This window comes from Octopus sinensis, linkage group LG6, assembly GCF_006345805.1.
Source record: "Octopus sinensis linkage group LG6, ASM634580v1, whole genome shotgun sequence".
Lineage (NCBI taxonomy): Eukaryota > Metazoa > Mollusca > Cephalopoda > Octopoda > Octopodidae > Octopus > Octopus sinensis.
The window spans coordinates 56,983,143-57,000,119 of record NC_043002.1 but is presented as its reverse complement, the minus strand read 5'-3'; the positions used below and the strand labels follow the sequence as shown (position 1 = coordinate 57,000,119).

The window sequence follows — 16,977 nt, the reverse complement described above, 5'->3', positions numbered from 1 at the left end:
AGTTCAGATTCATAATATTCTTGTTTTTGAAAACATAGAAATCAAAAGAAGATTTTGGAAAAAAAGTGTTGGGTGCCTACTGGCCTAGGGGTCAGGATATAGCACTCATGATCACAAGATTGTGGTTCCGATTCTTGGAGCGGACAGTGCGTGGTGTTCTTGGGCAAAATACTTCACTTTGCTGCAGTCCACTCAGTTGTAAATGAGTGATAAAATGACAACTCATTCAAAGGGAAATGTTCTGACCCGGGTCACTTACATGCAATGGAAACTGTGTAACGAGACTGAAATGTCTAGGAGAGATGGTGATGGTGGTGATAATGATGACGATGGTGCTAGTGGTTAGGGTATTTGGTCTGACTACCTGGTCCAAGAATGTAACCCATGACCTTGCCATCATGAATGCATCCCCCTGATCACTAGACCATGTACTTTTATGCAAAAATCCGAAAAACCTCGTAAATATTCTATACAAGGGAAGTTGTGAGCTTTCTTTTTCAATCCTTATAAGTTCGATTCTTGACTAGGTTGATACGTCCGCCTTGGTATTGCCAAATACTGTCAATACTTCCATATTCATTTTACGTTCATAAACCGAAAGACTACCTTGACTTGTCCAACACCTCGGCAAAGAAAGAAAACTAGGTGCTACTTTGGCGTGTGATCTACAACTTAAATGGCGAATACTTTAAGTTAGTTTTTAGTTTATGTTTCAAATTCTAAAAACTCTTAAGATGTTCTTGCGTTTCCTGCAGATGTTCGCTCAATTCATCGATAAAATTATTCAAATTTGTATTTCATCTTTATTATTAAATTACTGTTCAATTTTATAATAAATTCTTTTGTACATACTCAGCATTGTAAATGCACTTTTCAAAATTATTATTATTTTCATAATAATAATGAATCCATGTTTCATTTAATTCTAAGAAAATAATGATAAGAAACCAAGAACAAAAAAAATAACAATAATTAAGATAAACGCGTAAATAATACGAATTTAGTAGCCGCGAGTTTTGCAACGTAAAATTGGCAAAATGTCACCGTTTTTCCGTTTTCTTCGAGCTTCCTTCATTTCTCTACCATTACCATGACAAGGTGCAACATTTGCTTCATCATCGAAAAGGCCATTTCTTCGTAAAATTGCAACTGCTTTCGTCTCGTCGCTGATCAAATTGTAAAATCTTTAAACAACATCTTAAGTGTTTTTAGAAATTGAAAATAAACAAAAAAGTAACCCAAAGTAATCTCCCTTTAAATTGTAGATCACACGCCAAAGTAGCACCAAATAAGGAATATGATAAGGCAACGAGCTGGCAGACTCGTTATCACGCCGAGCCAAATGCTTAGCGGCATTTCATCCGTCTTTACGTTTTGAGTTCAAATTCCGCCGAGGGCGACTTTGCCATTAATCTTTTCAGGGGTTGATAAAATAAGTACCAACTGAGTAATTGAGTCGATGTAACTGGCCTACACGCCCCCACCCCCGAAGTTTCTGGCCATGTGCCAAAATTTGAAACCAGTATGAAAGAAATTGATTTCAAATAAGTTTGAAAATCTGAAATTTAAAGAAGAAGATAAACAATAAGAGTTAAAGATTATTTGCCAACATAACATGGCAGTCCTGGTTTAGGACGAATGTTACTGTAATTTAGCCCCAGGAAAACATCGTCCCCAACTGGCTATACGACACGGTCAGTGTCCTTAGGACGAATGTTGCTGTAATTTAGCCATGTTATGCCGGAAAATAATCTTTACTCTAAAATACTGTTGCTGAATATCTCTTGTTGAGAGATTTACAAATAGTAATTTTCCAATAAAAAAGTTATCAAAGAGAAAGGTGGGATGTGCGACCTAAGTTTGGAACTGGTTCCAAGTTCAGTCCCACTGCATGGCACTTTGCACAAGTGTCTCCTACTATAGTTGTGGGCCGATCAAAGACTTGACAGTGGATTTGGCAGACGGAAACTGAAAGAATCCCGTGTGTATGTGTGTGTGTGTGTGTGTGTTTCCGTCTGTGTTTGTCCCCCACAATCGCTTGACAATCGGCGTTGATGTGGTTACATCCTCATAATATAGCGGTTAGGCAACCGAGATTGATAGAATAAGTTTAGTTTTAAAAAAATAAAAGGATTAGTGTCGATTCATTTGACTAAAAAATCTTGAAGACTGTGCTCCAGTACGACCGCGATCTGAAAACTGTTAAGGGGAAATAAATGCTACATTCTGCTTTGAAGAATTATTTCCCTTTATTTTTTTTTAACGATGTTTTAGTGCATGGCTGCATATTTTGTTCGAAGCTATACATACCCAATTAAATCGATCCAGTACTTTACTGGGTCCAACTAAAGCGTTTAACCCGAGCCAAAACAAAATAATAGTGTAATAGGTGTACAACATGTAGTAAACGAATATGAAAAAAAAATGCGCGCTGGCGAACGTGGGGTGTATATGCATACACATACATATGTCTCTGATTTGCATATAATATAATATAGTGTGGGCTAGAAATAATTATATATATATATATATATATATATACACGCGCGCGCTCACACACACACACATACATACATACATACATACACACATGCTTTCATGCATGCATATATGGATGGATAGATGGATGAATGTATATGTGTGTGTGTTTGCGCGCGCGCGTGTATACACATATACACATATATGTGTGTGTATATATATATATATGTGTGTGTGTTTGCGCGCGCGCGTGTATACACATATACACATATATGTGTGTGTATATATATATATATAATATATATATATATATATATAATATATATATATATATATATATATATTATATATATATATATAAACTGTAAAAACAAACTGGGAGGAAAGAGACGGAACGAAGTGAGAATTCGAAAAATCGAAAATTCAAACGAACCCGACGCGAAGCGCTGTCAGACAATAGTGTAATAAATAAAATATATGCATACATACAAACATATATGTACGTACCGACATCTTTAATTTTGTATTTTTTCTTGTATTTTTTTTTGTGCAGTTCTTTGTTACGTCCCTTTTTGTGTTACATTTTTTTCTAGCTCGTTTTACCCCTCTACGAGGTTATTTTATTTTAATTCTCTCGTAGAAGGCCTAGCATGATCAGACGTGTCCTGTCTTGCCTTCGAAACACGCTATGTCTGCTAGCGACAGCTGATGAAGGGGATTTTTCTTTGTGCAGCATGTCCTGTACCTCGTTTTTCTGCTGTACATAATGTTTTCCCCGTTTTCGTTTTCGTCTTGTTCCACGTCTCTGTCCTTCTGTTGTAACAAAATGTCTTTTCCGTTTTCGTTTCTGTTGATTTTTACGTCTTTTTGTGGTGTCCTGTACGTATATATATTTATATATGCATGTATATATACATGTAGATGTCGGTACGTACATATATGTTTGTATGTATGCATATATTTTATTTATTACACTATATATATATATATATATATATATATATATATATATATATATATATATATATATATATATATACATATATACAAAATGCGTTTCTCTTTCAACAAGATATTGGCTTGCAAGTCAATAAGCTCCAGTTGTAGTTTAGTTAGCATGTTATCAAGGTAAGAGCCAAAGGGATTCTCAAACAAAAGAATTTCATTCTCATTTCTGTCAAGCTTTGAAGATCTTTGAGATAAATGCTCATTTAAGACCCGAATAATTTTTTTCTACTGCTCGGGGTTAATATGTTCCACATTTTCTGTGCAAAACTCTTGAAAACACTGAAAATGAGAGAGGTTTTCTCCTTCAAGTTGAGCTTCAAAAAATGATAGCTTACCCCGAAAAGCTGTATTAATTCTGTAGAGATCATAGACAAGGTTATTCTTTCCTTGTAGTTTTAAATTCAATTCATTCGTATGAGAAGTGACGTCAACTAAAAATGACAACTTTGATAACCATGAAGGCTCTGACAGCTGTGAATCAGCTCTATTCTTTCTGATGAGAAAAAGATCTATTTCTCTTCGGAGCTTATAAAAACGAAACAGGACTTTACCGCAACTGAGCCATCTCACTCCCGTGTAGTAAGGCAAGTCACAGAAATTAGAATCCAGTTCTTCAAGGAAAGTCAGGAATTGTCGGTGATTAAGCCCATGATTCCGAATAAAGTTCATCACAGTTGTAACCGGTTTTAGTACACAAGAAATATCAGTGTTTTCCACAGAGTGCTTGCTGATGTATAATGCAGTATATAAACAGATCTTTCGGAAGTTGAAGCTCCTCCAACTTGGTCTGGATCCGCCCTTCCAAACCCTTCCTTACTCCTGCCATGTTTTTTCCTCCATCGACTGTAAAACACCAAAGGTTATAGTTTTGCAAAGTTTTCTGCATCTCTATGAAAATATCTTCTCCAGTTGTTGTTCCATACATACTGCAAACGGATGCCATTTCTTCTATAATCTATAAGTTGCAATTAACACCACGAATGAACACAAAAAGTTGTGACATACTAGAGAGATCAGTAGACTCGCCCATCGCAAGAGAATACCACAAAAATTTCTTAGCTTTCTCATGTATCTGTAACTGTATATTCTCTCCAAGTTCTTCTATTCTCCGCACAACTGAACTTGCTGAAAGGATGATACAGCCAAACATGTTAGCTTTTTCTCACGCAAAACACAGTTTACTTTAAACATTTTGAGAAAATTTGACATTTTAGAAGTTATTTCATGTTAAAGTTGTCGTATTTGGGTAATTTCAACCAATCAATGACGTGTATTCAGTTGAAGAAAGCCACTATGTGTGCTCCACCGACTTCGTTTCCAAAAACTTTCTGGAAAAAAGTTTTTTTTAATGAAATTTTGCAGCGATACGTTTACGAGGATGTAGATGACAATTATGAACTTTTACTAGTTCGTTTCAGTCAGTAGACTGTGGCCATGCTGGGGCACCGCCTTGAAAAATTTCGGTCTTTTTCTATCGATATCTTTTGGTAATTATTGTATCGATATCTTTTGCGAAACCGCTAGATTACAGGGTCGTAAACACACCAACACCGGGTGTCCAGCTGTGGGGCTATAAACAAGGATGCACACACACACACACACATACGACAGGCTTCTTTCAATTTCTGTCAACCAAATCCACTCACAAGGCTTTGGTCCATCCGGGTGCTATAGTAGAAAACATTTGTGCAAAGTGTCACACAGTGGGACTGAACCTGGAACCATGGGGTTAGGAAGTAAACTTCTTACCACACAGTCACTCCTGCGTACATGATAAAATTTACCAAAAAAATTCTTTAAGGCATTTCAAGAGAATACCCTCCATCAGGCATTTGCCATATTCTGAACGCCTTACTTCCCTGGGCATGGATACATTGAAACTCCGACGTCTGGCAGCTGACTTGGCAAACACCCATAAAATTATTAACCATCTTACAAACAATAACTCTGAGCACCTTTTCAAACTCCATCTGTCTAACACCCGTGGACATGTTTACAAAGTCAGAAAAGATTTTTTAATGCTAAGAGTTGCTAAAACATGGAACAAACTGCCGACATCAGTTGTTAGTTGTCGGAGCGCTGCATCCTTCAAAACTTCCATGCTTCATGAGATTCGCCAACACTACACCTGAGTTTCTCCCCTCCATACACACGCAAGCATGTATCTGACTCATACACTGTTCACTTTCCAGACATTTGTACATTACAGCATATACTTTATACGCACTTTTGACAAGTTGTGGTGCACCTGAGCACTGTATACAATAATTTCATTCATTATTATTATAAATTGCTTTTCTCCACTCACCCCGATTTTATTGACTCTAATTTCCGTAACTTAACCAATTTTCACCTTTTTTTTTCAGATTATATATTTGAAGCATTACTATTACATAATCTACCCTCAGGAAAGCATATTTCTTCAAATATGTTTTTCAAAAAGTTATGAAGAAACGAGTAGGAGAACCACTCTGTAAATAATCCTAATGTTTATGTGAAGCCGCTAATAACTTTGATTTAACTTTCAAGTCATAACAGGTGCCACCCTACTACGTCATCGTATCTCGTTTATTCTCTTCTATAAATATAACTTCAAACTCATCAATTTCTTTCTTTTACTTAATGAAAAGAAGAATTTTCATTCATTTGTCTTGTCTAAACTGATCACTACACGTGGTCCGAATTAATTATACTAACGTTATGTAAATAAAATAGTTTTTCCTTTCATTTTTTTATATTAGCATCAATTACATTTAAGAATGTTCAAATAAAATATATTTCATTAATAATAACGTTTTAATTTAATATCAATTCTAATCTGAAGTAAAATTATTGTTATTACTTCAAGTACGAAAATATGTCTTGTGTTACTTTCACATAAACATGGCGGGCGTGATAGAAGATATCCGCACGCGGCTCACATTGAAGGAGTATGCAGTTGATAATACGCACAGTACTAACTTCCCTGGATCATATGCAGGTTATGATGACGCTCTGAATTTGAGAAACTTCAAAAAAAACTTTAAAGTTGACATAATTCGTCTTTGCGATGAATTTTTGGAGTTCGATATGGTTGGTATTGATGCTGCTATCGTGAACGCATTCCGACGTATCTTGATCTCCGAGGTCCCTACGATGGCTATTGAGAAAGTCTTCGTTAACAATAATACTTCTATCATACAAGACGAGGTACTAGCTCACAGACTTGGTCTGATCCCGATATATGCAGACCCCCGACTCTTCGAGTACGTAAGTGAAGGAGATATGAACGGAACTCCCAGCGATACCATAGTGTTCGAATTGAAGATAAAATGTAGTAAAAATCCCAACGCTGACACGACAGACCCCGATGATTTATATATAAACCATAAAGTTTACAGTCGACATATGAAGTGGATCCCTATAGGCAATCAAGCTGATCTGTTTAAAGAAGGAGACATACGTCCTGTTGATGACGATATTCTCATTGCTAAACTTCGACCCGGTCAGAAACTCGACTTACGAATGCATTGCATCAAAGGTGAGTAGTATTCTTTCCCAATAATTCTTAAAATTTCCACTGGAAAGCGGTCTAGCGCCAACTTTCGTTGCTAACAGAGTTAATAATGTCCTGAATTTATTCCACAACTTTTACAGCAAACAAACCCTGTCGTCCTGAGATCACGAAAATAATAAACTATCATATATTTTATACTAACTGCACGATACGGGAACTTCATTTCAATGCCTATTTCCTCTACTATTTCTATGTATGTAATACATTTAAACCCTAGTCTTCTCTCAACTTACAAGAGACTTCCTCTCTTATTGTTTAGCCTCTGTACATCGGAGAGTCCGTGAGTCTTCCCAGATTGTAGACGATCCTTTTGGTCTCTTATCAGAGGTCCTTACTCTTTTAAACTTTTCTTTGTAAACTTTTCAGAATCCTTTCCGTCATATTTCAACCATGTTAATTTCAACACACACAGATACATGCCAAATGCAAACAATACCTTCAGCTGCTTCGAGCCAAGAAAGCCATATGCCCTAACAATAACTCCTTTTACTTTCAAAACAATGCCCTATACCTGCCCCTATCCTCGCCAACATCTTCAATCTCACTTTCAGCATGACTATATCTCGATCTTTGGAAAACCATGTCCCATTCCAAGAAGAAAGCTACTATTCTTTCACATTCGATTCCAGTATTTGAAAAGATGATGGTGACGAGCATAGACCAACTTTACCCAGCACCATGGATTGCTCTCCTTCTTTAATGATCCCCTTTTTGCTGTTTTTTTGTAAATCCAAACCACCTGTAGGTAAATAATTATCGTCATCATTATCTAACGTCCCACTTCCATGCCGACTGGTTAGATGGTTTGACAGAATCCAGTGAGCTGAAAGACTGTTCATCCTCAATGTCTCCTTTGGTGTGGTTTCTGTGGTTGGATGCCCTTCTTTAATGCCAACCACTTTACAGAATGTAGTGAGTGCTTTTTCATGCCATTGCACTAGTGACCGTTGCCAAGTAACTCACATAGCAAAGAAAAAAACCTTAACTGAATGGGACTGAAGTAGAGGGGGAGGTAGCTTTACACCAGGTGTCAAGAAGGGACAGGCACAGGTGTCTTGCTAGAGAGGAGATAACATGACTATCCACATTGCATAAGAGTAGGTGAGGGAAGCTGGCAAGAAGAAAAATGATAGTGATGATGCGATGTCAGAGTGAACTGTCAAGGCACAAAAAAATGAGAATAAGAAAGAGGACAGATTGAATTGAGAAGCTTGGGGGAATAAATTCATAATGGTGTGAGGAGAGTGTCAGAGATGTGGGTGGAGATGAATGAAATAAGGGTGGAGGTATTGTTGTTGGATGGAAAACAGAAACTAGATGGTGATGATGATCAAAGAATTGGAATGGCTCAGGAAGGAGGAGTTGATAAGGGGCCTTACAGTAAGGGAGGAGAGCAGCAGTGAAACAAAGCTGTGGATAGATCAGAAAAGAGGGAGATGATATGTGGAGAGGGGAGAGGCAAAACAGAAAGTGGTGGACATTAGAGATATGTAGGGGTGGTTTTAGTGAGTGGATGGGGCGGGGACATAATATCATTTAACATCTGCTTTCCATGCTGGCATGGGTTGGACAGTTTGACTGAAAACTGGTAAGTGGGAGAACTGCACCAGGTTCCAATCTGAATTGGTAAAGTTTCTACAGCTGGGTGCTCTTCCTAACACCAACCACTCCAAGAGTGTAGTGGGTGTTTTTTACGTGCTACTGGCATGGGTGCCATTGACCTGACACCAGCATTAGCCACAACTATGGCCTCACTTGGCTTGAAAGATCTACACAAGCACGGTTTATCGCCAAAGGTCTTGGTCACCTGTCACTGTCTCCATGAGGCCCAACACTCAAATTGTGCTTAATGTGCACCAGCATGGGTGCCGGTCAGACAGCACCGGCGTCAACCACGACTACAATTTCACTAAGCTCAACAGATCTTCTCAAGCACCACATATCACCCAACGTTTGAATGGTGCTTTTAACAGGCCAGTTATGCAACACTAGCATCAGCCATGACTACAATTTCACTTGACTTGATGGGTCTTCTCAAGCACAGCATATCGCCAAAGGTCTCAGTTGCTTGTCATTGCCTCTGTGAGACCCAACATTCAGAGATCACTTGGTCCCATGTCTTCAAGGGTCTACCTCTTCCACAGGTTCCCGCCATCATTAGAGTGACACTTCGTCACACAGCTGTCCCCATCCATGCACATCACATGATCATACCAGCAAAATCGTCTCTCTTGCACACCACATCTGATGCCTCTTGTACCCAACTTTTCTCTCAGGACACTTACACTTTGTTATGCATGCACACTGACATTACACATCCAGCGAAGCATCCTAGCTTCATATCTTACAAGCCTATGCATGTCCTTGGCAGTCACAGCCCATGTTTCACTGTCATGTAGCATGGCTATTCATTCACAGTATCATACAGTCTGCTTTTCACTCTGAGTGAGAGGCCCTTTGTTACCAGCAGTGGTAGAAGCACTCTGAACTTTGCCCAGCCTATTCGTATTCTAGCAGCTATGCTCTTGGAGCATCCACCCCAACTACTAACCTAGTCACCTAGGTAACAGAAGCTATCAACTACTTCTAGTTTTTTCCCCTGGCACATGATGGAATCTATTTTCTGTACATTTTTAGTGTTAATTGTACCTCTGCACCTTTCACACACAAACACTGTTTTCTCTGTTAACCTCCTCTGGTATTGCTGCACCTCAGATGTGTCCATATCTTATGCCAGGTACATCTTATGGAGTTTTCTACCTACACCTTTTCTACAGATGGAGCAGGACCATCTATCTAAAGGGATTTGTGATTTGTCTGCCTTCCTACTTCCTAAGACTTCGGTTTTTGCTAGGTTAACTCTAAGGCCCTTCGATTCCAGACAAAGATGGAAAGACTAGTGACAGCAAATATATCAGGGTGCTCTCACTCTCAAGATTTTTTATGAAAGTAATGTTGTTGCCTTCAACATCAGTTAAACTTGTAGCCATGTCCGGCTTGAGAATTTGTCAAAACTACTCACCTAGGGTCTCCGTCTGCTGCCTGAATCAGTGACTCTCTATCAGGTTGCACTACCATATACTAATGGTACTCTCTCAGACATAAACTCTATCAAGTCTTGTGTGCTCTGAGATTAAGTTTTGTCCTCCACAACCTCCTTCCTATTCGTCAACACCTGTCATTCCTCCCAAACCTTCACCACCTAAGTATCATCCACTTGTATGGATTTGGAATGAGGTGCCTAACTCATTGTACAGAGACCTTGAGAACATCCTCCAATGGAACCGTGTCAATCTTGCCTCCTTCAGCAGCTCAACGACACAATTATTACAGATATTAGGAAAATGTTATCAGGTAAGAAGACTACGTTAGTCACTGTATTAGACTCTGATCTCTCAGCTGAGAGATTCTTGTCTTGCGTACTTGTGGGTGCTGGTGTCAGGTAGAAAAGGGCATCCAGCTGTAGAAGCCATGCCAAAGCAGACAAATGAAGCCTAGTGCATCCCTCTGGCTTTCCAGCTCCTGTCAAACCTTCCAACCTATGCCAGCATGGAAAATGGACGTTAAATGTTGTTGATGATGGTGATGATGATTCATTGCAACACAAGAATTAAGGATGGCATATTCTTGGAAATGTTTATAGATGGATTCATGGGTTCTCACTAGCATGAGTGCTTTTTTATGTGGTACCAGCAATGACTATTAATGACTGAAAATAGTCATGGTGGCCGCCTGCCTGCATGCTAAAATCTCATCTGCCAATTGTGTCCTTCCTTGCAGTACCCTCTCATATAGCTTAAACACTTCCGTGCTCGCGAGCGTAAAAGCCATATCGGCAAAATTAACAATTATTTATAAGATATATGTATGTACGATTATAAATAAGGGCAAAAGAAAAAAATTCTCTGCCAATATGCTGCAAAATAGGCTTTAAATCGTCAATCACTACATACAATATACATCACTATAAATAGTCCTCGATTTAAAACAATGTGTATTTATAGTGATGTATATTGTATGTGGTGATTGATGATTTAAAGTCTATTTCACAGCATAGTGGCAGAGAAATTTTTTCTTTTGCCCTTATTTATAATTGTTTATGATATTCACCTTAAAAGGTATTTTAATATGCTGGCCACTTGATGAAATTTTTTCTGAAAAAAATTTTATCCTATATTAGAAATAAAAATATATTTATATATATTAGGGTACCACATAGGCACCTATTTCACCAAAAACTGAAATCAAAATATTTCTAATCCACAGAAGAGTTACCAAATTAATACAGGCGTGATAGGAAAAAGATTTTGTTTCATTTCATCAAATGGCTGTGAGGGTCGAGTAAAGTAAAATAAGAACCAAAGGGGTCCATAGATGAAAAATGGTTGGTTTTAAGTCAGTCACTCAGATGTCTCAACACATTTTGAGACTAGTTTGAGTTGTCGCCCTTGTCTTTGATTTAGTCAAGATTTGTTAACCCTCTTCAATACAGCTATAATTTTTTTTTTTTTTTTACTACTCTAGGCACAAGGCCCGAAATTTTTGGGGTGGAGGCCAGTCGATTAGATCGACACCCAGTATGCAGCTGGCGCTTAATTTGTCGACCTCAGCAGAATTTGAACTGAGAACATAAAGACAGATGAAATACTGCTAAGCATTTCACCCGGCATGCTAACATTTCTGCCAGCTCACTGCCTTAATACAGCTATAATCTATAATCATGCTAGGTACACTGAATACATTAGCCTTCTGTCATTAAAATCTTGACACCTGGAAATAGATGGAAAATGAATTTAAGTCCTTGATTTTTTACCTGACTAAAATAGGTGTTCTTAGATCTAATTATTTTAGTTTCTGCACACAAAGTCTCTTGCTGGACAAGCACAACTCCAAAATTGTTAAAAAGGCAGTATTTTAAAATCCAATGGCAATGTTTGGTTTCATTTCTGGTCATCCCCTGCCCCAAACATGGCCGATGCCAGTACTGCCTGACTGGCTCCTGTGCCGGTGACATGTAAAAAGCACCCACTACACTCTCAGAGTGGTTAGCATTAGGAAGGACATCCAGCTGTAGAAACACTGCCAGATCAGATTAGAGCCTGGTGCCACCTCCTGGCTTGCCAGTCTCCAGTTAAACCATCCAACCCATGCCGGCATGGAAAGCGGACATTAAATGATGATGATGATGAAAGTGGCATCAAATCCAAGAAGAGACATTCTCTTCTTCAAAACGATGCATGTGTATGTGTGTATACACACGCACATACACAAGCAACTGAGACCTTTGGCGATATGTATACACACGCACACACACATTTTCATTTTCTTTCTACTAAATCCATTTGCACGATTTTTGTCAGTCCAGACATATGGTTAGAAGACACTTGATCAAGGTGCTGCACAGTGGGACCGAACCCCAAGCTGCATGGTTTGGAAGCAAACTTATTAACTTCACAACCATACCAACAACTGACATAAAATACAGATTGACAAAATCTGGCAATTTTTAACCAAAAAAAGTCCTGCTGGAATTTTCTGACATTTCCAATTGTTAGTTGTCATAGCCCCTACCTTAAATTCCATATCTACATCTTCAATATTTCATCTTCTCTCCTTTTTTTTTTTTTTTTAAGGTATCGGAAAAGACCACATAAAATTTTCACCAGTGGCCACTGCATCTTATCGTTTGCTGCCTGAAATAACCCTGTTGAACTCTGTGTATGGAGAACAGGCTCGCCGCTTGCAGACATGTTTCTCGCCAGGTGTCATAGAAATTGATATTGTAGATGGTGTAGAAAGGGCCAGAGTTGCTCATGCTAGGAAAGACACTTGCAGCCGTGAAGTGCTGCGCCATGATGATCTCAAGAATTCCGTCCGCCTCAGCAAAGTACGAGACCATTTTATTTTCTCTGTAGAGTCGACTGGTGCTCTACCTGCCAATATCCTTTTCACAGAATCAATAAATATTCTCATGAAAAAGTGCCAAACATTCCTTGGGAAAATGAAGACTTAATTCTTGACAAATAAAAGAAAATGAATTCTCTTTGTTGTGTTGTTTGTTAAATTTTAAAATTTGGAATTAAATCCTAAAAAAAGGATTGTAAACAAACAGCTGTCATCTCTATTGTTATTGTTCGTTATTTATAGGCACAGACATGGCTTAGAAGCTTGCTTTCGGGCCACATCATTTTGGGTTCAGTCCCACTGCATGGAACCTTGAGCAAGTATCTTCTACTATAGCCTCAGGTTGACCTAAGCAGAAACTGAAAGAAGCCCATCATGTATTCTTTTACTTGTTTCAATCATTTGACTGTGGTCATGCTGGAGCACCACTTTAGTCGAACACATCAACCCAGGACTTATTCTTTGTAAGCCTAGGACTTATTCTAAGTTACAGAGATGTAAACACACTAGCATCAGTTGTCAAGCAATGGTGGGTGGGACAAATGCACACACATTCTCTAGAAAAACAACGACGCCGTGGTGATCTCATTCTTGCTCACAACATCATAAGCGGAAAGTGTAACCTCTCGAAGGAGCTGTTCTTCACTCCTGCTCCAGAGCGTCGGCTGCGGGGTCATTCCAAAAAGCTCTATCTACGACGATTTCATCTCAATTGAAGGAGAGGGGCTTTCTCCGTCCGGGTTGCGGATCCGTGGAATAAGCTGCCGGACAAGATGGTGAAGATGCCAACGACCGCTCAGTTCAAAGTCTCCCTTGACCACAAGTGGCCTGAACTCTTTACATGAACACCACCTTGTACATAACTCCATGTCCCCTTACATGGCTTTGCTTTTTGAGCCAAAAAATTAACTAACTAACTAACTAACATACACATATTTATATATATACGACAGGCTTCTTTCAGTTTCCATCTACTAAATCCACTCACAAGGCTTTGGTCGGCCTGTGGCTATAGTAGAGGACACTTACCCAAGGTGCCATGCAGTGGGACTGACCCAGAACTATGTGGTTGGTAAGCAAGCTACTTAACACACAGCCACTCCTCCTCGTCATCATCATTTAATGTCCATTTTCCATACTGGCATGCGTTGAATGGTTTGACTGGGGTCTGACAAGCCAGGAGGCACCAGACTCCAATCTGATCTGGCAATGTTTCTACAGCTGGATGCCCTTCCTAACGCCAACCACTCCGAGAGTGTAGTGGGTGCGTTTTACATGCCACCAGCACAGGAGCCAGAGGGGGCTAGCATTAACCATGTTTGGATGGCGCTTTTTATATGCCACTGGGTCAGGAGCCAATCAGACAGCGCTGGCATCAGCCATGTTCAGATGGTGCGTTTTACATGCCACCGGTATGGGGAGCCAGTCAGGCAGCACTGGCAATGACCCACGCATGAATGGTGCTATTGCATACCACCGGTATGAGAGCCAGTCAGGTGGCACTGGCATCATCCACATTCAGATGGTGCTTTTTACGTGCCACCTGCACAGGGAGCCAATCCGGCATCAGCCACAACTGTAATTTCCATTTGATTGTGTTTTGATGTACTTAACTCAATAAGTCTTCTCAGGCACAACAAGCCAAAGGTACTTTTTTAAGTGGACCGGTTATGTAACACTGGTGTAGGCTACGGCTGTGATCTCGCTTTACTTGCCAAGTCTTCTCAGTCACAGCATATCTCCAGAGGTCTCGGTCTTTCGTCATTGCCTCTGTGAGGCCCAACGTTCGAAAATCATGCTTCACCACCTCATCCCATGTCTTCTTGGGTCTCCCTCTACCACAGGCTCCTTCCACTGTTTGGGAGTGGCACTTCACACAGCTCTCCTCGTCCATCCACAGTACATGACCATACCAGCGCAGTCGTCTCTCTTGCATGCCACACCTGATGCTTCTTATGTCCAACATTTCTCTCAGGGCGCTTACACTCTGTCGTGTGTGCACACTGATGTTACACATCCAGTGAATCATGCTAGCTTCATTTGTTTCGAGACTACGCATGTCTTCAGCGGTCACGGCCCATGTTTCACTGCCGTGAAGCATGGCATTTCGCACACATGCATCATACAATCTACCTTTCACTCTGAGTGGGAGGCCCTTTGTCACCAGTAGAGGTAGGAGATTTCTGAACTTTGCCCAGGCTATTCTTATTCTAGTGATAATGCTCTCTGAGCATCCATCCCACTACAGACTTGGTCATCTAGGTAACGGAAGCTATCAACTACTTCTAGTTTCTCCACCTGGCATGTGATGGAATCTGCTTTCTGAGCATCTGTGGTGTTTATTACCCCTGTGCATCTGCCACACACGAAAGCTATCTTCCCAGTTAACCTTCCTTTGATGCTGCTGCACCTCTTATGTGTCCATAGCTTACACTGGGAACATCTTATGGAGTTTCTACCTACACCTTTTCTACAGATTGAGCAGGGCCATCTACCTGAAGGGTTTTTTGCAACATTGACTCTAAGGCCCTTCAATTCTAAATCTTGCTTACATACCTGAAACTTCTTCTCTAGTTCTGGTAGTGATTCTGCTATGATAGCCAGATCATCAGCATAGAGGAGCTCCCAGGGGCAACCTGTCTTGAATTTCTCTGTTATTGCCTGGAAGACTATGATGAATAAGAGGGGGCTGAGGGTTGACCCTTGGTGGACCTCTGCTTCTACCTGGAATTTTTCACTAAACTCATTGCCAACCCTAACCTTACTAATGGCATCTCTGTACAGCCCTTATTAAACATTTGCCAATCCCTAGTTTCCACATCACCCACAAGATAAGGGATTGGGGGACCCTGTCAAAAGCTTTCTCCTAGTCCACAAAAGCCAAGTATAGGGGCTTATCTTTGGCTAGGTATTTCTCCTGCAGTTGCCATACCAGAAATATAGCATCAGTGGTGCTTCTACCTGGCTCAAAGCCAAACTGCATCTCATCTAAACAGAATCTCTCCCTAATTAGGTGGGCTATGACCTTCATCACCTGATCTAGCAGTTTGATACTCCTGTAGTTATTTCTATCTAGAGTATCATCTTTACCTTTGTAGAGGTGACTATGGTGCTGCTACACCAGTCATTAGGTATGACTCCATCATGAACTACCTGGTTTACAATGCGGGTGACTAGGCCATAGCCCACACCACCTGATGTTTTAAGCATCTCAGCAGTGATGCCTGATAGGCCGGGGGGTTTTCTTGACTTCATACCCTTAATTGCTTTATCTACCAGGGTGCTGTCTATTCAGATAGCAGGTCCCTCTACTGGATCAACAGTTGGCAGGCTCTCCTCCCATTCAATCTCCATGTTCAGCAGCCTTGCATAACGGCTTCTCCAAGTCTATTTCTTTTCAGAATCATTAAAAGTGCACCATCATCCATGCAGAGATATTTCTCTCCTGTGACATCACAATTTTCTCTCACACACTGTCTTGCAATCCAAAATACTTCAGTTCTTTGGTCCTCACATCGCTGAACATTGGCAAACTTCTTTTCTGCTTCTCCCTTGGCTATGTATACTTGTCACCCAGCCTCCCTTCTGGCTATCTGGTACAGTTCCCTGCTACCCCAACTCTTCCAGGTCTGTTTCTTTGCTCTAATAGCTTTGTCTACCATGCCTATAAACTATATAAATAAGTAACAAAAGATGAACAGGTGTCAATTCATTACATCCGTTTCAAGCGACTCCATTTAATTGATTAATGAAAATTTGAAAGAAACCGTTCTCGTCAGATAATTGCATTCATCTGAGAAAAACGGTTTCTTTCAAATTGGTGTAAAGTTTTCGTTAATCAATTAAATGGAGCTGTAATGAATTGACACCTGTGCATCTTTGTTATTTATTCATATTCTGTTTACCCAACTTAGAATCTGCACTTTTTGTTTGAATTACCGAGAGTGGATATCTTCACTTAGCTGGGTTGCAATGCCTAGATACACACAACAGGAATATCAGGTGCTAACACCTTGCACGGAGTCTTGGTA

At 39.9% G+C, this 16,977-nt stretch overlaps 1 protein-coding gene across 1 annotated transcript; it reads left to right on the top strand.

The window, feature by feature from the left end:
- Nucleotides 1-6,349: 6,349 nt before the first annotated feature.
- On the top strand, nucleotides 6,350-13,085 carry LOC115212990 (DNA-directed RNA polymerases I and III subunit RPAC1). The gene is made up of 2 exons (XM_029781856.2): nucleotides 6,350-7,006; nucleotides 12,676-13,085. Exons 1-2 carry the CDS (start codon nucleotides 6,370-6,372, stop codon nucleotides 13,053-13,055), a joined length of 1,017 nt encoding a protein of 338 aa, XP_029637716.1. The 5' UTR covers nucleotides 6,350-6,369; the 3' UTR covers nucleotides 13,056-13,085.
- The last annotated feature ends 3,892 nt before the right edge of the window (nucleotides 13,086-16,977 follow it).